Source organism: Notechis scutatus, chromosome 12 (assembly GCF_049901735.1).
Source record: "Notechis scutatus isolate UNSWTSFEM ecotype Mainland chromosome 12, rNotScu1.2, whole genome shotgun sequence".
NCBI lineage: Eukaryota > Metazoa > Chordata > Lepidosauria > Squamata > Elapidae > Notechis > Notechis scutatus.
In genome coordinates, this window is record NC_142020.1 from 285,627 (window position 1) to 311,777 (window position 26,151).

Genomic DNA, 26,151 nt, shown 5'->3' on the forward strand with positions numbered 1-26,151 from the left:
TGTTCAGTGAACTGCCAAAGTTACAATGGTGCTGAAAATATAATGGATATGTTTTTACTCTTCTTTTGAACATTCCCTGACTAAAATGAATTCTTCATTTTCCAGGGTTGGATGAACGAAATGCATTTTTATGACCCTGAGATTTATCATCCTTCTCTGACCCATTCCGTATTTGTGACCTTAGAAAACTCCAACCTGACGTTGTCTTATCCCCAAAGCAGCATCCCTCGGCGAGCCACCTTTGGGGAAGAGAACATTGAGGTGGCTTTTTTGACCCACCGACTTTATGATATGAGTGGAGCTAAGGTAAGATAGATGAATGAATGAATGAATTCTTTATTGGCCAAGTGTGATTGGACACACAAGGAATTGGTGCAAATGCTCTCAATCATAAGGAATCATAAGAATCATAATAACGTATCTGATGGGTATGTGTAGTAAGTACAGATTTGAAATTTGTAGGAGAGGCCAGGAGAGCTTTCATCCTGTTCCTTTATGCAAATGAAGCCTTTCTTCTAATGCAATCCAGAAGGGATTAAAGTCCTTTTCTTCCTATTGCACTGATTCAAGCTGGACCCTGGGTTTTTAATAAGGTATTCAATCAAAAGGAAGGTCATTTAATTTAAATGTTTAAGTGCTCCACATTATCAGCATTTCTTTTGCCTTTGCCTTTAGTTTCTTAGCTGTCATACCCCACAAAACAGCTACTACCCCACAAAACTGTCTCAGAAGAAAGTTAAAATTGAAATGGCTAGAAACTCATTGAGTGATCCATTCTTGTGCGATTTGGGAAACTTTATGGGAGATGTCTTAGAATAATCATCCTTACTATGAGATCACAGGATAAGGCAAGGTTTCATGGGATTCAAACACCAAAGTTCATAAGATAGAACACATAGGACTCCTTGAGAGGATTGTCAGGCCATGCTGTTTTTTCATGGAGAAAGTGACTTGATTCTCTTGTGACTTTAAATCGTCTGTTATTTTTCAGGTCTTCCTCTTCCCACCTGGGCTGGCTCGCAAAAGGACATGGAACAAAAAATATCCCATATGCATTCTTTTCCCAGAAGAAGTGGATCTGAAGACCAAAGCACTAGCAACAAAAGACCAAGAAGTGGACTCTCCAGGAGAAAAGAACCCAAAGAAGAAAGACGTATCAGGACAATGCCCAGCTGAGGTCCAAGAAAGGACACTTCATCTCTTTGGCAGAACGGGTAGGGATAAGGAAGAGTGGTACCAATATCTCCTAAGGGCCTGCCAACCTGAACACCATGAGCTACAGCACACTAGCCAAGGTGAACTCCTCTCAGGTAAAGCAGGCTGCGAACCATGGGTCCAACTCCCAGGGTTCCTTGAATTTTTTGTTGTATATTTTTCATTTTTTTTAACAATGTAAAACATAAAAATTCAATATCTATATAAACAGTGCGCTGTCAGAGAACAATTGAGTTTCAGATATAGGCAATAATAAGAATAATATTCTTAACATTAGTAATAATCACATGATAGTAGTAATATTTACTTATCCATTTTAGTAATTGTTCATTGTAATTAAACCTTCTCTTATACTTTTAGATTTCTAACTTCTGTTTCTATTGATAAAACAAATGCCATGTTACAATATATTCAGTTTCTTCTTTCTCCTTAATTTTAAGTGTTAATCTATCAATTTCTGAACATTTGAATATTTTTGATATAATTTCTGTAGGGATCTCTTCATTTTCCCATTGTTGTGCAAACACAATGCTGGCTGCTGTTAATACATGTAAAATTAGATATGTATTCCTTTTATTATATTTCTCTTGTAAAATACCCAACAAAAATATTTCTGGCTTTAGATCTATATGTTGCTTTACTATTTTTTCTAACGTGTACTATCAAGGATAGTTGTACATTTTTCTACTTCTCCAAGTCTGATTTAATTTGTTGCAGGAGTTTGATGTAATTGTCTTCTTTGATGGTAGGACATCTTGTTGTTAAATGAATTGCTAAACATTTTACTTTCTTAATAACATTTAATAATGATATTGGTCTATAATTTTTAATCTGCATTACGTCTGAGTCTTCTTTTGGAATAAGAGTAATATTTGCTTCTGTCCAAGTATTTGGTATTTTAGCTTCTAACAATACTTCATTATAAACTTCCAGCATTGACAGTCCTAAAGTGTCTTGTAGATACTTATAGAATTCCACTGGTAATCCATCTGGTCCTGGTGTTTTATTATTCTTTTGTCTCTTGATTGCCTGTTAGTTCCATCATCGTTATTGTTTCATTTAACATGGCTTTCACTGTTTCAGACACTTAAGGTAATTCAGCTTTTTCCAAATATTGTTTTATTCTATCTTCTGAAATTTTTTCTTGACCATACAAATTTTCATAGAAATCCTGAATTATTTTATTTTTATTTTCATTTTGGTAATGAAGAGTTCCCTTCTCATCTACCAATCTATATATCAATGTTTTTCTTTCTCTTTTTTTAGTTTATATGCTAACCATCTACCTGGTTTATTAGCGTTTTCAAAAAAGTTTTGTTTTGTACTTTCAATTTTTGAGCCAATTCTTTTTCCACTAGATTCAATTTGTATTCTATTATTGCCATTTGATTTTTTAAGTTCTTTTTTTGGTGGTTCTTTCTGTAATTCTAATTCTAATCTTTTGTGTTCTTTTAGTGTCTTTTGTTATTGCTATTTTCCCCCCTCCCTGTATAAGTTATAGCTAGTCCCCAGAAATACGCTTTAGCTGTATCCCATACATTTTGCAGTGAAATATCTTCTCTTTTATTCTATTTAAAAAAGAAGTCAATTTCTTTTTCCATTGTTTGAGTAAATTCTTTAGGGTTCCTTGAATTGATTGCCTCTTCCTTTTCAGAAACAGAATGAGGAAATTCTGGGATGAAATCATGTTTTGTTTAATTAAATTGAATGGCATCTGTTTTTATCTTGAACCAATCCAATCCCAATCTCAATCCAATTCTTTGTTGCCACATTTTTCCTGGGCATGGGGGATGCCATTCTAAGGCCAAGGGTAATACGTGCAATGGTAGAGCATCCACCTGTGTGTGGATGGGAATAAAAAAGTCATCCATAATAAAGGTGTGGGTTTTTTACTTTTTTGACTCCCTCTGCACATGCTGTCTTCTTCTGCACCCATAGATAAAGAAAAGGAAGGTTTCATATAGACTCACTTGAGCCAAGCAGCTGTTTCTTCAGTTAACAAGTATAAGGTTGACTTTTTTTTAGGAGGTAAATAACATCAAGGACCAAATTGGAGTAGAACCTACTGAGGGGTTAACTTTTGTTTCTTACTTAAACCCAATTGGAGTGATTTTCATCAGAACCAAAACCCTTATGTCCTTGATATTGCTGCACTTCCAGTCCTGACCAGTCTCGTCATTCTTTGTTATAGCTGCCCTTCCTTCTCTTGCTCAGGTATAATCCAGCCCATCCCTGCAGGAAAGGAGACCCACAATCACAGCAGCAGCAGCAGCACAGAAGACCTGCTCCCTGCCACTAAGCCCAAGGTGCTGAGCATCGGTAGCCGAGAAAAACGCTTATTGGATTACAATGTGTACATGTCCCAAATCATTCCAGCAGTTACTGACTCCGACCCAAAGTCCTGCTCCAATATAGCAGACAGCCCCGGTTCCAAAAAGGTGAGGAAATCTTGCTGAAATCCCAGGAAAAGCAGTTACCAAGTGAAACTGCAACTGTGTGTTTGATCTTACAAAGGATTGGTTGTGAAGTTACTTTTTCATGACTGTTGTAACTGTGAACAATCACTGAACGAGGTAGTTGTTAAACAAGAACTATCTTTATATGTATATAAAATTGAACAAGTTAAACGTATTTTTTAAAAATGTATCAAATTCAATTTAAAGATTAGGAATTGTTTTTCAAAGCTCCTTTTCAAAAATTGAACAAAAATTGTCTGTTGTGATCAATGAGCTTTGATTATTGAGAATTTATCTTGGACATTTTGTAAGTTATCTATTATTCTTTGCAATTTAGAAGTTGTTTATACTCTGCTTCAGCCACAATTGCTGTCCCAAAACTCCCCATTTTATGTCCTCGGATCTTCAGTCTTAGGAAAAAAAAAATCTCTATTTTTTGATAAGACAAGGGAGACATGATGCACTGAGTTTATGGATGCTGGTAAGGTGTGTGACATTCCATTTGCTGAAAAATTAAAACTGATGGTACCATCCCCAAGTATTCAGAGTTTGCTAAAATGTTTTGAAAGCCAACTTTCAGACTCATAAGGTAAACATACCATCTTACCACCAAAATAAAATACCACATAATCTCAAGGCAATCAGAGACATTTGCAAAAGGGGGTGGTGTCAAAAGTATTAAGATGTTTGTGATAACTACGCAATGGAAACTCCACTCTTGTTTTTACGTATGTTGTGCTTCCCTTAAACACCCCCACTTATTTTTGCCAGTTCCCCTGATTTACATAGTGAGAACTGTAAAGGGCGGTTAGATCTCACCAGTGCAAGTGGCTGATAAGATGAATGATTTCTTTTCCTTTTGTTCTTTTCAGTTCCCTGGGGATGAAAATCTGACCCCCAACCCTCCTACAGTTTGGGTCAATGCAATGCTTGGCCGAATGTTTTGGGACTTCCTAAGGGAAAAATATTGGGCAGATCAAGTTTCAGACAAAATTCAGAAGAAACTGGGCAGAATCAAGGTGAGAAAAGCTGCTTTCTTTGTCTTCTTGAGAAAACTTCCAGGGAGCAAAGAATCCCTGCCCTCTGATGTCCAGGAAGAAGGCTGAGAAAGTCAGAAGGCATTGCTTGCCTGGCTCCAAAGACAGATTTGGAAGCAGATTTGCTCATCCACATGTTGGGATTGAGCTGGTTCGGCTTGGTTCAAGCGAACCAGATGTTAAATTTACATCTGGTTCTCTGAACTGGTAGTTGAACCGACCGGTTGGCCCTATCTACCCCACCCCACCTCACCCCACCTCCCAGGAGTCTCCACGTGGCCTATTTTGGATGCAGGTAAGTGCAGGGTCCACGCAGAGGCTCTGGGAAGGCAAAAAATGGGGGAGTCCGTTTTCGCCCTCCCAGAGGCCTGAGGGAAGTCTCCAGACTCTGAGGAAGATGAAAAATGGCCCTCCCAGAAGTTCCGGTAGGCCACGCTCACCATGGCCACGCCCACCCAGCAACCAGGCACAGAACCAGTTGCTGGGATTTTTGAATCCCACCCTGACCTCACCCTACATTCCCACAGCACATTGAGTCACAAATTCAACAACATTTCAGCCTAGAATGTCATGTAACTCAGCACACATTATTAGATTATGGTTTTGTAAATAATGCAAAGCTCCCTGCTCCAAATCAGTTGAGTGCACCCAATACTTTCTTCTATATATTTAATTTTTGAGTGCTGCAGTGTTCTGACCCAGCTCCCAAACACGACACCTCTGTAGTTAAATCAATGATTCCTTTATTAGGAGCGCCAGCAGTCCTGGCAAAAACTCTCTCACACACAGCAGGCTAACCAGTCTGTCCGGCAGGGAGATGAATAGTTGTCTGCCACATCTATTCATCTCCGCCCCCTGCCTTTTATCCCCAGAGCTAGGATGGGGCTTTGCTAGCAGCAGTGGCTCTTCTGTCCCAAGGACCGGCCCACAGATTTCCACTGCTCTCCTCTCCTCTGCCTTCTGCACATCCGAGTGTCAGGCATTGGACCCAGCTGTTCCTCCTCTTCCTGGTATGGCTGCTGGAGGAGCCGGTGGCTGACAGGCCACAACATGCAAACTGTCTCATCATATTTAGACCAAGCAACCAGAGAGGCTGATGTTCTGGATGCAAATGGATTGACTGATATGTTATCATTCTCAGCTAAAGTTCCCACCTCCCCGCTTCTGAGTTCCTAGTGGACCACAACAAAGGCACTAGAGACACAGTGCACTTCCCTGAGGCTGGTTCCATCAGAGAATTAGCTGGCTCTGGGAATGGGACTGGAGGTTTGTGAAATACTACAGAAGAATAGATGAACTATTGTAATGATGAGGCAGTCGAGGTGTTTGCTCATGATCAACAAGTATAAAGTAATATTTGTGCCATGGGTCATAAACATGTATTGTGCATGACAAACCCACAAATTAGGGTTAAGACGAACTACAGAAATGTCATTTTGAGCAGAAGTACCATTAATCATAAACAAGAAAATACAAAGTAAAATTGTAACAGAATTAGCAGTAATAATAGCAAAAACAGCAGCAACAAGATTTTCAGGAGTCTGAGGTAATGAGGCCTGTTGCAGTTGTTGTTGTTGAGCTTGATATGTAGTAGATTTAACCTGGCCCTAGGTGATGGGTTGCGGGTGCTTCAACCTTGGAAGCCGGACTTCTGTGTTCAGATGAAGATTGAAATCCGGAATCGGGTTGTGAAGGCCCTGATGCCATGCCATGATACAGACGAACACAGCGCGCTGGAACCCACACTGCTTGTCTAGTAGAAGGATCTTCCACAGCAGCGTAACCACAACCCCAGGTGATCAGCAGTGTAGGGCCTTTCCAGGTTGGTTCTGGAGCTTGGCGATACTTTACCAAAGGCCTTGCTAAAGATTCAGTAGTTCGAAAATGTAAATTAACAGGTGAGTCTGCAAGAGAATCTAAAAAGGTTAAATAATTCCAAGTATATAATGCTACAGCAATGAGATTTTGAATCTTTCGCAGATGGTAAGGGCCAGACTCAGTTTGTAATTGTTTTTGAAGCAATGCCTTAAAAGTACGATGAGCTTGCTCAACTATAGCTTGACCCTGAGAGTTTTAAGGAATTCCGTGCACTAAAGTAATATTCCATTTCTGACAAAAGGTTTGAAATTCCTTACTAATATAAGCGAGGCCCTTGTCACTTTTCAACTGAGAAGGCCAAACCATTACAGCAAAAGAGGATAGGCAATGAGAAATAACATCCTTTAAGGATTCATCTGCCTTCTGATTTCCTTCAGTCAAGGCATTAGTAAAGAGAGTATGACTTCGAATGTGTTCTACATACAAAGAATACAAGTGAGTTTCCAAACTATTCTTTAAAGATAAAAACAAGGATAACAAATTCTTATCCAAAGAGAGAGCACAATAAGAAAAAAGAAGAGATTGCATAGCTAAATACACATACTGAGTATCAACAATCAAGTTAATAGGTTGGTCATTGAACAATTGTAAAGCTAAAATCACAGCAGCCAGCTCAGCACCTTGAGCTGAAGTCTGCGTGGCAGTAAATTTAAAATACCATTGTTGTTGAATCTGCCAGACGACCACACCCTTTGTAGGTGAGCCATCAGTAAAGACTTTAAGAGCTTTAGAAATAGGATTTCTAAATGGAAGAAAAGGCCAGATTTAAAGTAGTAGTAACCACTATTCTAGGATCCTTGGGTAAAGAATATAATAAGTTTCCCACATATTGAGAAAAGGCTATCTGATATGATTCTGAAATCATCATCAATGCTCATGTTCAACTTTTGTACGAGTGAAAGCTGTGCTAATGAGATCCTGTCCTGTAAGATGTAAGGCTCGTTTACGACCTTTAATAATCAAATCTTCTAATGCTGATTTGATAAGGATAAATGTTTCTAGGTGGAGTAGCTGACAAATTAATCCATTCATGAATGTTGATTGCTTGTGGAGAGGCATTAGAATAAAGACATCCTGTGGGTAAGGGTGCAGTAGGAAGAATAGCTAAATAAAGTCCTATTGTTAAGAATGTTATCCTATCCACATATCGATGCTTAAACTTATTCAATATTTCTTGAAGGCATGTTCTTTGAAGATCAGTTAATACAACTAGATCTCCTGGTGATTGTGCTCCCTTCAAAGACTGAAATAAGGGCAACATATCACCAGTTGTAATGTAGAAGAATGAGCGTGCCCAATTAATAATGCCAAGTAATTTTTGCCATTGTACTAAGGTATATGATTTATGTACTTGTAATTCAGGAAGAATTGGAATGGAGCAATTATGCAACATTCTATGTCCTAAGTAGGTATAAGGTTCTTCCTTTTGAATTTTGTCTGAGCCTATATACAATCCCTGTTCTGCCACAATATCCATTAACTCTTTTAACAATTTAGATTCATCAAAATCTGGGGCTGCTATCAATATATCATCCATATAATGATAGACTAAATAGGAAGGAAATTTATTCCTAAAGGGTTGAAGAGCATTATCCACGAAATATTGACAAAGTGTAGGGGAATTAAGCATTCCCTGAGGCAACACTCGCCAATGATATTGTTTTGTAGGCATGCTATTATTAAAAACTTGAACAGTAAATGCAAATTTTTCTTTGTCTTGAGGCTGCAAAGGTATAGTAAAAAAGCAGTCTTTAAGATCAACTACCAATAATTTATAAAAATTAGGAATTAAGTTAGGATTTGGTAGACCACATTGTAAAGGACCTGTCAGACTGTGCTCCTTCTAAATCCCAAGAAAGAAATACTCAGACTCCATGCTGTAGAGCAGAATTTATCTTTTACTGGAAAATGAATGGTAGCAAACAGAATCAATTCCGAAACTAAAATATTGGCGGGTAAAATGCATATACAAAGGGATAGAATTGCTCCCCCCCTCCAGAGATCAAATGATTCTTCCAATTAAAACTTCTGAATAGGATCATGTGGTCATCTCTAGGTGATGATGAGGCTACTGTCAGTGACCTTGACATATGTTGATAAAAGTTCGCAGTTGCGCATATAAGAGGACAGAGGTTAGTGAGAAGTTGGCAAACCCAAGAAAACTTTGAAGTTGCTTCCGGGTTCTCGGGGGGGCCCATTCCAATACAGCTCGCACTTTCTCTGGATCCATCTCGATGCCCTCGGGAGAGATACGATATCCCAAGTAGTCGATTTTTTCTTGATGGAACTCACACTTGGACAGTTTGGCGTACAGTTTGGCTGCCCTCAGCTTGTGCAACACCGAGCGTACGAGTTTCACATGTTCGTCTTTATTCTCCGTGTAGATGAGAATATCATCAAGGTAGACCAGAACCCCCTTGTATAGATGTTCGTGAAGCACTTGATTTATCATTTGCATGAAAACAGCGGGCGCCCCCTGTAGACCGAAAGGAAGAACGTTGAACTGGAAGCAACCCATCGGGCAGTTGAACGCAGTTTTCCACTCATCGCCTTTCTTAATCCGGATCCTGTAGTATGCCTCCCTCAAGTCCAACTTTGTGAAAATCTTCCCCTTCGCCAGGTGGGCTATCATGTCCTTCATCAGGGGGAGGGGGTACATATTCTCCACCGACACCGCGTTTAAATTTCTATAGTCAACTACCAGACGTTTTGAGCCATCTTTCTTCTCGCGGAACATTACAGGGGCCGCCACTCGAGGTCTGGCTACGTTTCAGGTTTTTGTCGATGAACGCTCTCAGTTCTTCCAGCTCCCCGGTGTCATCGGATACAGCTTCGGTTTGGGAGCGTTACCCCGGTAGAAATTCGATGCTGCAATCGGTTGATCGATGGGGAGGAGCTTGTCAGAGGCTTTTTCACTAAACACTTCTCTTAAGTCCCAGTATTCCTTCGGATTTTCTCCTCCCCCTCCACTCGTTCGACACCTGCGGAAGCTACCTCGGCCGGACCTTGGGGCTTCGGATGGGGCTTCTCCTCCCCCCCCGAGTGGGGCTCTTCCCCTTCCGGGGCGATCGGTGCGGATGCGTATCCACCCTTCCCTCCAGTTTATGTGGGGTTCCATTTCCGAAGCCAAGGTAGTCCCAGTATTAAAGGCTGTTCCATCCCAGGGGCCACGATAAAACACAAGATCTCGCGGTGAGTTCCCATGGTCATTTCTAAGGGTTCCGTTATAAAGCTTGCCGGGCTACCTCCCGCCACAGATCCGTCCAATTGACAGAAAGCTATGGGCGTTTTCAAAGTTCTTAGTCCGATGCCCATGTCTTTAACTACTTTCATGTTAATTACACACCTCGTGCACCCCGAGTCCAACAAGGCCAACATCTCTCCCTCGGTCCCCGATGTAGGGTCCCTTAACTTTATTGGGATGGTCATGGGCCCCTGGGTAGGACTTACCGAGGCGTCATCCTCCGAATCGGTCTCGTCGAGTAAGGTTGGAGGTCCCAGCTCCTCCCCGCCGGAAGGGCGACCTCTACAACCTCCTCGCCTTCAGTCCGGTCTCGCGGGGCTTGGTTGGGGTTTACCGGGCTTCGCCCCTGGACCCTGCGGCTTTGGTGGGACCAACTTGACTCGGCACTCCGCCATCCGGTGGCCCTCTTTCCGCAACGGAAGCAGGCTGTGGTCTTGGCTCTTGCTGCCATCCCTCCTCTTTGGGGAGTGAGGGCCTCTTGGGGGCGTGGGGGGTTTAGATTTCTCCAGCCAGGGCCCCTTCTGCGTCTGTTTGAGCCAGATCAATATCCACCTCTTCCGCCAGCAAGTACCACGACTGCAAATCACGTGGATCCTTCCGGGAGATGCACATGTGGTATACATCTTCATTTAAGCCGTCTTTGTAGGTTTCCACCAGGGCCTCTTGGGGCCAGCCTCGGAGACAGGAGACCAACTGCCTGAACTCCTGGGTGTAATCTGCCACCGATCTCCCCCCTTGGGTCAAGGTTTTCATTTTGATTCTAGCCCTTCTCTCTGCCAGGGGGTCTTCAAATCTTCTCCTCAATGCAGTCATGAAAACATCGAGGTTTCGCAGTTGGGGGGAGTTATCATTGAACAAAGTCACCACCCAGTCTGCTGCCATCCCTTCCAGGGTCCTGGTGACACATCTCACTTTGGCTGCTTCAGAAGTGAACTCCCTTTCAAATTCTGCCATGTAGCTTCCCACTTGCACCAGGAAAAACCCCAAGTCTCTGGGATTTCCTCCAAATTTCACATCTAAGGGAGGCAGGGGGCGCCTTCCAGGAAGCACACCTATTGCTGGGGCTCCCCAGGCGGCCGCGGGTGGCTGCACCGGCGTAGGTTGGGCTAGGGGGGTGGGGTTGGCTTGACTTCTCCAGGCTGACTTCGCTCCCTCTTCCCCCTCATACCTTTGAGCCGTGCCGGGCTTTTCAGAAGCATCCATAAGGAATCTGCCGCCTTGATCCAGCCTGTATTCCATCTCCTCCCCCTCCTGCCACAGCCGTTCCTTCGCACCTCTTCATCTTACAGTGATTCTGGGAGGAGGGGGGTCGTCCCGATCTCTCCAACCGACCCCCAACGACCATCTGGGCATCTCAGCTGGGGTTTCTTCCAGGGTCAGGTCGGCCAGTAAATCAGCAGCCGGCATCTCTGGCAGCAATAAAGGCTGCCCCCCCACAGCTCCCTGGTCCTCTTCATCGCTGGCTGGAGACGACATGAGAGGAAGCCCCCTCGGAAGAAAAGTTGCTGTTTTCTCCGGGTGGGTTGATGTATTTGAGTTTCGGAATAATGTCAGACTGTGCTCCTTCTAAATCCCAAGAAAGAAATACTCAGACTCCATGCTGTAGAGCAGAATTTATCTTTTACTGGAAAATGAATGGTAGCAAACAGAATCAATTCCGAAACTAAAATATTGGCGGGTAAAATGCATATACAAAGGGATAGAATTGCTCCCCCTCCAGAGATCAAATGATTCTTCCAATTAAAACTTCTGAATAGGATCATGTGGTCATCTCTAGGTGATGATGAGGCTACTGTCAGTGACCTTGACATATGTTGATAAAAGTTCGCAGTTGCGCATATAAGAGGACAGAGGTTAGTGAGAAATGGAAAGTTACAACAAAGAATCCCCCCTCCCTTTTCTTACCCAGCAAAGGAATGCAAAACACCTCCTGTCTTCTTCCCTTCGAAGATTCCCCCTCCCACCGTTTCATGACAGCCGAAAGAGAAGTAAAAAGCATAGCAAGAAATGAGCCATATTTAGGAGCGGAGATATCTTGATAGGTAGGGATGGATATCTCTTGAGGCTGACAGGACCCATGGGTTGGATACATTTATTAATTTCTCTTAAATCTTGCAAGAGGCGAAATTTCCCATTTTTCTTTTTTATAACAAAAACAGGAGTATTCCAAGGACTAGTAGAAAGTTCTATATGGCCAGCAGCCAATTGTTCTTGAACCAATTGTTGTAAAGCAGCAAGTTTTTCCCTTGATAATGGTCATTGTTCCACCCAAACCAGCATAGAACAGATTGTGTTACCCAATCCCTTTTTCTTTGCAAGAAATCTACACTCTATGAATCTTGCTTGCTTGTTTGCGTGTGGCCATTAGGGGCCTGACCTTGACTACTAAAGAATGCCAGCCTGACAGCAGCTTTCTTCCTCTCTCTTTGACTTGTTTCCTTCTTCCTTTGCTCTCATGCAGTTGCCATATTTCATGAATGAGCTCACCCTAACTGATCTGGAGATGGGGACCTCCATCCCACACATACTTGGCACTTCTAGCCCCACTGTGGATAACCGAGGTATGTTTTGGTGATCGGCCAGCCTGTGATTCCCATGGCTGTCTTCTTATGGCCCATGTGAACCTGGAATGTCTGGAAGCGGAGCAGCCTGGACTGGCAGGTTTCCTCCAGACGCCTCTGGAAGGGAGCTTTGCTTTTTCAAGTTGAAACATGAATCAGGGCAAAGTTTCACTTAACCTACCATTAGATGGGTTTACACATTATTGTTAGCCATGGTTTATTTAGCCATAATTTAAGGAATTAAGGTACTGTCAAATAGCAATGGCAGAGTTAAAGTAAAGCAAGCATAGGGCCTCAAGCGCTATGTGGAGTCAGCCATCTGCTTTGGAGGACAGGAGATTTACCAGGCAGCCCTCGGTGACCTTAGACGTTCAGAGAAGGGAGTACAGAATTACAGCAGGGATTTCCTGTGTTCAGGGTAGAGCCATAACCCCTGATACATTCCTGGGTGGTTCATTAGCCAGGAATGATCGTCCTTCTTCCAGCAGCCATTTTTCTAGAGCAGCGTTTCTTAAAGTGTGGCCCTAGAACTCCTGGGATCCCCTAAGATGCTCCCAGGTGACCATAACATCCAAATTATGTGTCAGCCTGTGTTGAAATATAATACAATATTAAAATCTCACCAAACCATTGTGAAAAGTGGTAGTAGCAGCAAAGAATGTGTCAATTTTAATTTTTAATACAGTAAATATTGATAAATGTGACCCACACAAACAAAAGGTCTTCTGGGGTTCTCCCTATTTTTTTTTAAATGCAGGAAGGGGTACTGAGAAAGGAAAGGTTTAAGAAACACTGTTCTGCAATAAACCATAGGCCTTGGACTCCGGCCCAGCTGGCACCGGATCCAATCCCAGCACCAAACCATAACCAGTCCTCTCTCCTTTGGCCTTCTTTTCGGCACTGCAGGCCTTTGGGTGGACATGGAGGTGACCTATCAAGGGACCCTGAAGATGACCCTGGAGACCAAGATGAACCTGTATAAACTGGGCAAAGAAGACCTGGAGGAGGAAAACAGGAGAAGGGAGAAGGACAGAAAAGGGTGAGGCTTCTTGGGCCCTTTTTTTAGCTGCCAGCTGAGCTCCTAGGACAGATGCCACCCTCCTCAGAATACAGAAACAGCTTATATTGTCACCTGCCCTGGGAGCTTTATGGCGCTGCCTGTCTTCGCATTCTTTCCTGGAACAACCAGCTATAAGAGAAAGTTTGTTTTGCTATTTTTTATTTTTAAATATAATTTTATTGAATAATTTTTAACAAAATAAAAACAATGCAAATATTAGAAGAGAATAAAATAAGGAATAATAGTAATAATAAGAAAAAACAGAAAAAGAAAAAAAGAAGAAAGAAAATAATAGATTAGAGCAACTTCTAAAATGGTAGCTTTGATCTTTTTGACAGTGAATGCATTTATATGTTAACTTCTCTATCTGAAGTTACATCATAATTTCCTTCTTTCCATAAGCTCCCCTTTCTAATCTTCAAATCCAGGAATCACAGATCAATTTTTCTCTTTTTTCAGCAAAAAGTACATAAGTCACTGATAAAGTAATTGTTGATATTTCACCTATCAAAGTTAATTTTTCTATCTCTACTATTTCTGTTATTTTCACCAAACTCGGTCGTGGGTATTTTGGAATCTTTCAATTTTTGTGAAATGGAAAGTGGTCACTTTGCTGCACTTCTCTGCTACTTTTGAGGCCTCTAGTACACCATAGAATGAGAAGCCACAGTTTACGAAGTCAGATTTTTTTTTTGCATTTTTTCATCTGCAAACTAGTGTGCTGGTTTGCTTTACTACCTTAGAATGCTTTCCAGATGACAGGATGACAGGGAACATGTTTGAATTAATCCTATTCTGGATTTGCATAGCAACCTGATCTATAAACAAAACACACTAATTCACAAAAAGCATAACATCTAAATCCACCTTCTCTGTCTTTATTTGTAATGATTATTTCATTAACTGATTCAGGAGACGGTAGATTATTAATGAAATAGGTTTGTTATCAATGAAAAAAATGCCTCTTTGCTGGTTCACAACAAGGGTATGAAAGAAAAGGAGGAAGTTTCTGACCTCATGTCTTGAGAATAAGTTGGTTCTAACTTGGAAGTTATTCAGTTGCTGAAATACTTAAACGCCACTCTTCCCTCCCAGAAGAGCTTGCAAAAGAAGTTGCAGTGAGACGCTAGGTTGGAAGAGTTAGGGTCAGTTGAAGGGACACCCCCCACTCTCTGAAGAAGCCCCGTGTGTGACCGGAGCTGAGCTGACTTGCATGTCTTGAATTCAGCTGATCTGAACTGGCCTGAGAGCTGAGCTGAGGCCAAGCAGTGGCTGCATTGTGACCGAGGCAACAGAGCTCCAAAAGCAGCTCAGGCTCCCATTTTCAGCAGCGGGGTTTCCTTTGCCCCTTTGGGTGTGAAAAGACCTTTGGGTGAGGAGATGGTGCTGTGTAAGGGCTGCCCAGAAAAAGGCAAAACCTGCGAAAAGGAGGGCAAGCAGGGAGGGTTCTCCTCTCCTGGGCTTTGTTTTTTTCCTCCCATTGCTTGTTTGTTGGCAGAAGGCTAGGACCACCCTGCATTGCCCCCCCCCCCTCCCAGGTCAGAGAAGAAAATCGATTTCAATGAAAGGCCCATAATCTGCCTGGCTAGCCAGGGACAGAGACGTTGCAGAAGAGGCAGAACTAAAGGAAGAACCACAGGGGAAGGAGCAAACCAGTCAAGATGGCAGCTGTGGTCATGTGACTGAAGGCCGCCTTTTACAGGCAGGAGGCATATTAAAAGCTTCGGGGCTTCAATTGCATAGTCCATGGCCATTATCCTGACTTATTGACCCAGCTGCTTCGATGACACTCTTTGTCCCACCAGGTCATTATTTACCAAGGTTTGTCTGGCAATTTGTTCAGCCTAAGAAAGACACCAGAATGTAATCAAATGGAAGGTCAGTTTTTGCGGATTGGAGCATTAGTGACAAGGGTTAGGAATGCAAGAGCTGATTTGTGTGACACCCCTTTGTCCGTCAACTGTCTCTGGGATGGAAATGTGAAAAAGATAACTAGGGGTGATGATTCAAATACAGGCTTTTCAGATGTCATAGAATACCAGTATTGGAAGGGACCTTGGAGGTCTTCTGGTCCAACCCCGTTTAAGCAGGATACTCTATAGTACCATTGTAGACAAATGGTTGTCCATTCTCTTCTTGAAAGCCTCCAGTGATGGGGCACTCACTGACCTCCTGCTGAGCTATTTAAGAAACTCTTCTATTCTCCAGCATTGTCCTCCCCCTGCTAACAAATCCCTTTTATTCTCATCCTGTATGAAGGTCATTTCGGATTCACTTCTTAATCTCAGGAAAGGGAATTAAATCCACAGGGCAGACTGTGAGCCTGGCCCCCATGGCACTGACAAAGGCAAATCTTGCAAAGGCTGCCAGCTTCTCACCCTGCTCTTTCTCCTTGCAGCTTGAAACCCCGTGTCGACCTGTTGGCTGAGAGTGATGCGGAGTCCTCCAGTGCCGGTTCTTCTGAGGAGGAGGACATGCCCGTGGTGGAGCTCTCGGGGATCCCCGGAGAAAGGAAAATCCCTCCTGGCGTTGAAGGGTAACCCCCTGAGTGGCCATGGCTCCGTCCCCACTTTCCACTTAGCATTCCCCAGTCATGACCTGGTCCCAGCAGGTGAACGTCATCTCCAGCTGAGGAGGGGAAGAACTAAAGCCCTCCTTAGCTCTACTGAGGTTGGAATAGCATTTCCCTCCTCCAGCAGGTCCTTTCCTTGCTTGACAGCCCCACCCCCACCCCCACCCAATTATCTTAAAGACAAATCAACTGGGCTGCTTTGGGTATGAGCAGAGGGATGTTTTGGGAGTGTTGGGAGGCATTAAGTAAATGCTCTGGTATAACCACAGGTTATGGAGCCAGTTTGCTGTAGTGCCTAGGACACCAGACTAGAAACCAGGAGACGTGAGTTTGACTTCTAGTCCCATTTTAGGCATGAAAGCTGGGTGACCTTGGGCCAATCAATCTCACCTACCTCACAGGGTTGTAGGGAAAAAAGGAAGAGGAAGGATTATTAGAAATGTTTGCCACCTTGAGTTATTTTTAAAAACAAAGGCAGGATAAATAAATAAATAAAAAAGAAACATATAGCATAGTGCCAGAAAATACAATCAAATAACAGTAAAATTATAAACAAAGTGATAAAAAGAGTATTAGATGTGAAGGGTTGCAATAAAAGAAAGCCATGGCTACAATTAAGAATTTAAGTATTTCTTTCTAAATTTCAATGACAGCAGAGCAAAAGTAGCAACTTGGTTGATGACAGTTGGGAATGCATTTGCCAGAAGAGAGTTCACTTACCATTAATAATTTGGTCCTGAACTCATTGTAAATGGACTAGTGGTGGACATAATGGATAATGTCCCCCATTTGACCAACCACCGATAAGTTGTTAGACAAAGAGCGTACAAAGTCTCCCTTTGAGATATGCGGAGGACATGCAGGCGAAGGGATGTTGAAACCCTTGACGGTGAAACGCTGGTTATGATCACGAAGTGTACCTATATTTTGTAGTGATGGTACCAAGATGAAAATTTGGATGAAACCTAATATTTTCTTTGCCAAGAGTTAAATTGATTTTTTTTTGCTGATGTTGTTCTTTCTTCTTCTTTGAATGCTTTTTACCATATGAATGTCAGGTTTCCAAGTGATGAAAACCATTTCAAAAGAAAAGAGCAAAGTCCCGTCTTCCAAAACAATTTATTTTATTTAGGAAAGCATCAAATTGCCAAAGTCCGTTGTAATTCTGGATCTAACACAACACGGAATTACACCACATAATATTGGAAGTTAAAAACAACTCCCAAAAGTCACATTCTCCAATAGAAGTAAATCAACATTGCCTGGTGTCATAAATCTCCACCTCCAGGTCTCAGCAGGGTCAGCTTTGGTTCCCACTGGAAGGAGAACCACCTAGCCTAAACAACTCTCTCTATCTCCACTCCTCCCACTTTAGTAATGTGGCAAGCCCGAAACCTTTCCCCCCCATACCCAGCAAAGAGAAAGAAAGAAAAGGAATATATAGTAAGACAAATTAAAATGGCTATATATATGTCAATTTTGGCCTTGACGATGATTTAAATTCGGAGTCAGAGTCCCCCTGCTGTGGCTCCCTGATGCCTGAACCCACCAGTGGCTGGCCTTCCCCCTCCCTCCCCGCCTGCCCTGAGAAGGGAAGGGCAATGGCGGTGGATGGAGACTCGCTCCGTAATCCAGGGTGGGAGTGAAACGCCCATCTATCTGCCTCTTCTTCTGGCCCTTGTTGGTGCTGTGCGCGCACCGAGCACTGGGGGAGACGTGTGACTTTCTGTCCTGAGACATTGCCTGGGCTGGCTGCAGCCGATGTTCTGCATCGTAATGGGCTCCAGGAGGAGGAGGGGACGCCGTCTTCCCCATTGTGAAGCGCGCTAAATTTAAGTGTGCTGCGTAAGGCTCTACAAGAGCAGTGAGCAGCCCACCAAGGTGACAAGAGGAATATGGAGATGCGCGTCTTTCTCTCCACCCTAAGACACTGGTTGGGTTGGCTGCAGCTGACGCCACCGCTCTTGTTGCCTTTGTGGGCTGCTCACTGCTCTTGCAGCGCCTTGCACAGAACACTTAAATTTAGCACACTTCATAATGGGGGAGACGGTGTCTCCTCCTCCTTCTGGAGCCCATTATGATGCAGAGCATTGGCTGCAGCTGGCCGAGCCAATGTCTCCCCCAGTGCCCGGGGTGCATGCAGCACCAACAAGGGCCAGAAGAAGAGGCAAGTAGAAGGGTGCTTTGCTCCTGCCCTGGAATACAGAGCGAGTCTCCATCTGCCGCCATCACCTTTCCCTTCTCAGGCGAGGAATGACAGCAAGGGGAGAGGGAGGGGCAGGAGCAGCCAGTGGTGGGATCATCCGACAGGGAGTTGCAGGAGAGGGCCCAAAGAGCCACACATTGCCGACCTGCGGCTTAAGCCATAGATTGGGATTCCTTCCATTTGGAAAATAAATGTTAATGCAAATAATTAACCCAAGATATTTGCTCTCTGTGTGTACTACCTGGATATAATCACCACCTGGCCTTTGTTGTATAGTCTTTTCAGATCAGCTGAGATCAAAAATTGAAAGCCCACTTGCTCTTCCATACAGACTCACTTTAATGACAGGGAAGGTATATGAGAAGAATCCTGGCAAGGAAGGAGAAGAAATATCCAAGCTCTAGGTCTCATGTATTGAAATGATATTAAATGTTCATAGGTGCTGTTCAAAAGAGGAATCCACTATTTTTTGTGTCACTCAGAAACCCCAAGAGATGGCTTGTATGTAACCTGGAGCCTTAGAAGTGGCATTGGTGGCATTCAAAACATTACGTCTTGTCTAGGTGCAAGAAGATGGATGTATTAAATGTCAGCTGTGGAATTCATTGCTGCCACATAGTTGAAGAAAGTGGGAGGGGCTGATGTTAATTGAGTAGCTCTTAGTAGACAAAATATATTGTTTTAATAGTTCAAGGTTACAGAGTGTGGCTCAGAAATAATTAAAACTTACTTTGGGATTGGTACACGTGATCTGGCGATGAAGGAAAAGGACATGGGTTGTACCTTGGGACTTTGTGGGGAAGCCAGGAAGATTTACTTCTGGATTTCCCCAGTATGTGCCAGGTACTGTTCTAATAAAAGTACTTTGAGATGGCGTGTGTTTTGGAGTTACTGATAGGAATGGAATTTCCCTGGAACACTGACATTAAACTGAAGTTACACTGAAGTTGTCATCAGAATGGGACAGGCAGCAACTTTGGACTAGTATCAATTGATTTGCTATTTTTAGACCTGACTGGACTTGCAAATTAAGAGGTTTTGATTAGAATATACTCTTGGAATAGCAACCTGGTCCTCATCTTTGATCTAGGCCCTAAGATAGAACAGAATGAAGCAGATGGACGTTATCTGAAACAGAATAAGATGGAATAGCAATAGTACTAGAACTTAAATTTATATACCGCTTCATAGTGCTTTACAGCTCTAAGTGCTTTATATAGTATCAACCTATTGCCCCAGCAATTTGGGTCTTCATTTTACCAACCTCAGAAGAATGGAAGGCTGAGTCAACTTTGAACAGGTCAGGATCAAACTACTGGCAGTGGGCAGAATCAGCCTGCAATACAGAATAGAATAACAGAGTTGGAAGGGACCATGGAGGTCTTCTAGTCCAACCCCCTGCTCAGGCAGGAAACCCTGTACCATTTCAGACAAATGTCACGGTTCCAACTGACGAACCAATGGTTGTCCAATCTCTTCTGAAAAACTTCCAGTGCTGGAACATTTACAACTTCTGAAGGCAAGTTGTTCTACTGGGTTGATTGTTCTCATGGTCAGGAAATTTCTCCTTGGTTCTAGGTTGCTTCTCTCCTTGATCAGTTACCATCCTTTGCTTCTTGTTCTGCCCTCAGGTGCTTTGGACAATAGCTTGACTGCCTCTTCTTTGTGGCAACCCCTGAGATATTGGAACACTGCTATCATGTCACGCCTAGTCCTTCTTCTCATTAAACTAGACATACTGAATTCCAGCAACCATTCTTTATATGTTTTAGCCCCCTGATCATCTTTGTTGGAAAGGATAAACGCTGCATCCTAACCACTGCACCCCCCACAGAATCAGTTTGGGCTGCTTCAGAGTAGAAGGACATGTGGACTTGCTGGGATGTGGGTCGTTTTCCTGTTTTGGTGGAGTTTTTGATTGCAGGATTCATGTATTTCTTCTTGTTTGCAATTTGGTAAGGCTTCAAAATAGTTAACCTTGTTTCTGGAACTTCATCTGTGCCAGTATTTTCTTGCATAGTTTCAATACGATTATTTGAGCAGTGTCTTAGTCAAGGACACTAAAGATGCTGAGTTGCTGTGGTTCTTATCATTTGGCACACTGTCCAAGGCAAGAACCAGGGAAGTCCCTGCTTGATATCTTAAGCCACAGAGTGCAGTCCTTTTTCCATCTCGGAAAACATGCAGTGGATACATTTGAAAAGCAGAAAGAAGGTATTTCTCTTTGAGGAGCATGCAAGGTATGGTGGAATGGTTAAAAGACAGGATCCAACCTGGGTCAATCTCCGGGACCAGAGGTTCTTTTCCGAGCTTTCGGACTCGTGCTGGAGCTAGAGACAAGGTCCCTGTGGTTGGGCTCCAGCACAAGTCTGAAAGTTCGGAAGACAAAACCTCTGATCCTGGTGACCGACCTAGATTGGATCCCGCAACATTATCCTGGGACCCCTATGTTTGCCTTCATTCATGGTTAAAAGACAATCAAATTTGTTTATGTCCTATCGTGCCAGGAAACCGTTCAACTGCGCTTAGAACAATCACATGAGCATGGCATTGAAGAAGTGAGTTATGTGATAGACTAATAGCTCTCCTGGTAGACCAGTGCCCAGTGTTAGTTGTGTTGTGTTGTAATCCTTAAAGCAGTTTGGTTTTTTTGGACTGTAGAGTTGTATTTGTTTGGGTGGATAGTAAAGCTTGGGAGATATCAAAGAGGAAGGTCTGGCTGATCAGACAGAGATGCTCAAATGATGTCCCCACATTCATGCTAGAGTGCCCCACTGGTGGAGGCAGCCAACCCAAATGAGAAAACCAATAATCTTGCCTATATTGAGAGCTTCCTCACACAGTGCACATTTGATACTGAGTCACAGCAATTGAATAGACAACATGTGGGGCAGCAAACTTGGGTCTGGCATTGCTTTGGGCCACCTCAAGGAGAGGGGTGAAGCACACTTTAACTCACCAATTGTCTACTCGATGTTAATGGTGTCAGTTTCTCATTGGGCTTCCAGAAACTTGTACTCCAACCTGATCCACCATTCGTAATTTGTTCTCCACAAGGAACAGTGGAGACCTTGTAATTGGAAATCTTGTAATTGGGAATTCTCAGGCATTCATTCTTGGCAGAATTCTTACAAGGAAGCCATGGAATGGGTGTGAGTATAGCAGGCAGATCCCCAGTAATCTGCCTCAGTTGCCAGATCCTCAGTGTGGTTGACTCAAGATTCCATAGTTTTTTGCCATAATACCACTTTGTGGGTGCCAAAGTTAATGTGCTTGTTTCTACATGTCTTCCAGCCATACAGTACCAATCTGAGTTGGTACTGTAGCTACCACTGAACAGCCTCAATTGTTTCTGCCTCTTCTGATCAGGTCTCCCATTTAGGAGAGGAAGCGTCTTTGGATAGCAACTATTGCCACACTGGACAATTTATCTGAATAATCTGGGATGATATTCTCAGATTTCTCACCCTCTTTCTTAGGATTCTCAAAAAGGATCTAGGTGAAGTTCTTCTTTTGAGACTTGCTTTTGGGAGCTTTCTGATTTGTCTTGACTATCAGTCCAGTTGTCTTAAATTCAGGGAATATAGTTGCAGCACATTCTCATAAACTCAGCAGGGTTTATGCAATTTTATTTCCCTAAACTAGATTGTCACTCGACTCACCTTTGTCATGTCCAGGAGTGGGACCCAAAAATCCCAACAACTGGTTCTCTTCCCGCTTGCTCGGTGGGTGTGGCCATGGTGGTCGTGGCCTACCAGAACTTCTGGGAGGGCCATTTTTGTCTCGAGACTTCCCTCAGGCCTCTGGGAGGGTGAAAACGGCCTCCCTCGGCCCTCCAGAAGCCAGAAACAGGCTCGTTTTCAGCCTTCCGGAACTTCTGGGAGGGCCGTTTATTGCCCTTCCAGAGCCTCCGTGTGGACCCTGCACTTACCTACATCCAAAACTTACCTGCATTCAATTACCATTTTGGGCCTGAATCGGCCCGAACCAGATGAATCCAACCCCTGGTCATGTCTCACATTTGGCCAATGTCATACAGTGAAGCCTGGACAGTTGCTCATCATAGAAATTGAACAAAGAAATATATCTCTGTTTGGATTTATTAATTTCTAATCCCTGCTATTTAAGGTGATCTGCTTCCACTTCTCTCTTAGCTACATCAGTGGTGGCAGCACCAGTCGGAAGATTTTGCGTTTTGTGGACAAGATTGCTAAATCCAAATATTTCCAGAAGGCCACTGAAAATGAATTCATTAAGAAGAAGATGGAAGAGGTTTCCAACACTCCACTGCTTTTGACTGTGGAGGTCCAAGATCTGACAGGCACATTGGCTGTGAACATCCCTCCACCTCCAACAGATCGAATCTGGTAGGTGCCCAGGGAGCAGAAGCAGAGGAACTGACCTTCTGGTTGGATCTAGCAAAGATGAGGCTGCATGAGATTTGAGCACTATGCCAGACAGGCATCATGGACTTGGAAGGAGAAATGGAGACTTGTTAGTAAACTGCCCCATCACCATATCCCTGGCAGCAGCCAGGACAGCAGCAGGTAGAAGGAAAGTTCATAAATGGTTGAGATGGTCCTGGTAGCCCTTCTTGTAAATTCTCCTGAGTTCTGGAATTCTAGGGAAGGAACATGGTATCTACATATGGATTAAGCAAAGGCGAGACAACAGTTGCTGTCAAAGAACAGAACATAGAATTATATTTTTCCATATCTACCTTTAATATTCTTTTACAAAATAGATTCTAGGAGTCTTCATCTTATTTGCTCAGCCACATCTGAGTAAGACAGGAGTGTAACAAGAGGCGGAGTGTTAGTTGTAAACAGATACTTTGGCCTTCTTTTGACCTCCCATTAAGAACTAGAGAATTTTTAATCCTGGTTTGCTGGGATAAGATCCCCAGTGCAGCCTCGCTTTAGGCCAGCAGAGAAGGGTGAACGAGGTTTTCTCCCTGTCCACTGGAAACCATCCAACTGCCAGCAGAAAAAAAAATGCTTCAGAGGGAAAGGAAGTAGAATCACTTTTGCCTCCCTGCTCCCCAGGTACAGCTTCCGGATCCCTCCACAGTTAGATATGAAGGTACGGCCACAGCTAGGAGACCGGGAGGTCACCTTCCCGCACATCACTGAGTGGATTGAGAAGAAGCTCCAGCATGAATTCCAGGTATTTGGTTGATGTAGCCCATGATGAAGGATTGGAAGGGATCCTAAGTTGAACTCAGTTCAGGTCCCTTAGTGATAATCCTGAGATGTTCTTGCAGCCGCAAGAGGTATTGAGAGCCCCCAGCTTAAGTGTATTTCCAAAGGAATCAAGCTGGAAGCAACTTAATGTGGGCTGGCCAAACCCTAAGAGGCTTTTAAAGTATAAGACCCATTTGTCCCTGTTCCGTTTGGCCAAGAGGTTTAGATGGCCTGGAAAGCTCCCTGGCTTGTCTTTACTTCCATCTTTTTCAATTGCTACAGAAAGGAAAAGGCAAACAAGTGGTGGTTTTGGATAGTGCATGACTGAATTCTAGTGGCTGTTCATACAACATTTGGGATTCTGAATTAACCTATTTTTTGAGTCCACCCAATTTGTTAAACTGCACAATGGGTTGATTTGCAATATATTAAACCATGGCCAAAACCAAAGAAGCAAGCAAAGATAATTCTAACCACATGTATGTGTTGTGCACATACAGTATCTACATCTTTAATGGAAGTGGGTAAAAAGTTGATAGATGTAACCCCTGGGAACAGTTATTCTTGGGAAAAGCAGAGTCATTTCCTTCCTTTTCTTTAGTGCATGATGTGATTCTTCAGTTCAGAGTTAGTTCATGTTTAGCTCCTCTCTTTTGCCGGATCTTCCTACTTGTAGCTTTACTTGCTTTCTAGTAAGAAGTTTCCTTACCACACACACTTCCATTAGCTACTTAATTAGTATTAGTTAATTATTAACATTGAAAGGCATTCATTGAAGGCATTAATTAACATTGAAAATTGCAGTTGCCACTGGTCATTCTACTGTTGAGAGGCCTGGAACAATAGCAATAGCAAAGAGCTCTCCTTCTTAACTGGAGTTGTGCCTTCTCTGAAACATTCAGTTCCATCACGTTGACCCAATATTGGCTTCTCTTCCACAGCCATAGCCTTAGTCTCACTGTAAGAGTGTAGGAGCCTTTGGTTTGCAAACCTCCAGGCAAATTTAATTTTAATTTTTCATTCTTGCTTCCCATCAGAAAATTTTAGTGATGCCAAATATGGATGATATCATCTTACCTCTGATGCATTCTGGTTTGGAATCCCAGCCTCTCACAGAAGGACCACAGGAAGAACTTCTAGCTGAGGATGTCAGAAACATGTGAGGTGCTGTCCTCTGGTGGCTGACCTGCTCCAGTCTCTTAAGGGAACTAACCAGATACCTGGTCATCATAGGGGCACCTGAGCTTGAGAATAAAGGTTCTCCCTGCTGGCCTCTCTTCTCTCTGGAACTGTTTTCAGATGAAGGAGATTTGTCTGGATGTGGCTTATTGCAGGAGGAGATACTCCCAAGTATCTGACAAGCACCCTGTGTGGCTGAGAAAGAAAAGGCAGCAGAGATGCCAAGACCCCTGACTGCTTGAAATTCTCTCCATGTTGCATCTCTGCAAGTAATTTTAGTTTTAAGTATCAGTTAAATGGCAGAACCATCAATAACATTCAACAGGGTCTCTGTGGAGGAGGAAATAAGAGTGAAAGGCCCCTTCAGCTTGACTGACAGTTTTTGAAAAAAAAAAAAGGAAGAGTGATGTTTCCTACCACACAATCTGGGCTATTCACAGCCTCTCCCTATTTCCTGGCTATTGGCAACCTGAAAGCTGGGTACTAAAGCTTTGGTTCTGAATTCACTCTGACCCCAGTAGAAGCTGAAGACTAAGAATACAGGGCAGGGGAGCCATCAACACTCCACCGTCCTGATCCAGAGGTCTCAGAAGAAACCTGACCTGGTCTGGGTTTTAAAATGTGCTTCAGTTCAGAAACTCCTGGGGCCAGGAAGAAGGGGAACCCCTTCTCTGAGCATTATTAACTCAAAAGAACCGCCTGCTGCCGCCAGGGGACCAGGGTGCTTGTCTACCGGAGTGCATGGATTCTCCCCCTTCTTTATCTCCTCCTTCCCGGATTGTCTTCCTATCTACACTGCAGGAGACCTGAATCAGGGGAGGCGATCCTCTTCACAATGCAACGTTTCAAGAAAGCAGCCATAGCAACGCACAAGCTGACATTAGTGAACCAGACACTTCTATAAGGGCTTTGCTAACCTGGGATAATATGTATATCCGATGGCTGCAAGAACAGGAGGGAAGGCGAAAGGAAATAAAGGCTTGAATCAGTCCTTGAAGTGGGTTTTTTTTCCATTCCTGCTGCACTTGTTCCTAACGGTCCAGAATCACTGGGAGTTTGGCAGTGTATTTAATAAATTATTACTTGTGTGACAGAGAAATTAAACACTAAAGCATTCTGGCACCACTTATGTAGTATGGATTTGAATTTAGTCAACAAATCATGATTGAATAAGCCATAGCTAATTCACCCTAATGCTGTTTCCAAAATAAAAAAAATCCTCATGTTTCATGGGTAATTTACTATTTACTTGAGATCTAGAGATTGGCACAAAAATAAAATTTTAAAACATCTTCTGTTCAAAGGCTTTAACTAGTTGACATTCGCAGCAACATAAAACATTTGCAGCAGAAAAAGCTATTCTATTTTTGAGGTTAACACAAATATGTTTCCTGTGACAACTGGGATTGAAATTTGGGGATTGAAATTTAGGGTTTCTTTTTTAAACTTTAAACTCAAGCTAACTTTGAGACAGTATTTTTATAAATTGTTATTTTTGCAAAGGTTAACTGATTTTTAGCTGACTTTTTGCACATCTTCTATATTGTTCATAGACATTGG

General features: G+C 43.0%; 1 protein-coding gene across 6 annotated transcripts in view; it reads left to right on the forward strand.

The window, feature by feature from the left end:
- Positions 1–25,582, forward strand: part of LOC113422578 (testis-expressed protein 2-like) — a 38,500-nt gene extending 12,918 nt beyond the window's left edge. For all 6 annotated transcript variants that reach the window (XM_087973049.1, XM_087973046.1, XM_087973044.1 and 3 more), the window contains 10 exons: positions 106–306; positions 992–1,310; positions 3,430–3,653; positions 4,544–4,690; positions 12,292–12,391; positions 13,298–13,430; positions 15,850–15,987; positions 22,384–22,596; positions 23,275–23,395; positions 24,450–25,582. In XM_087973049.1, coding sequence (XP_087829175.1) covers positions 106–306; positions 992–1,310; positions 3,430–3,653; positions 4,544–4,690; positions 12,292–12,391; positions 13,298–13,430; positions 15,850–15,987; positions 22,384–22,596; positions 23,275–23,395; positions 24,450–24,575 — 1,722 coding nt within the window. In that variant the 3' untranslated portion in view covers positions 24,576–25,582. The remainder of the gene's footprint in view (positions 1–105; positions 307–991; positions 1,311–3,429; positions 3,654–4,543; positions 4,691–12,291; positions 12,392–13,297; positions 13,431–15,849; positions 15,988–22,383; positions 22,597–23,274; positions 23,396–24,449) is intronic.
- Positions 25,583–26,151: the final 569 nt, after the last annotated feature.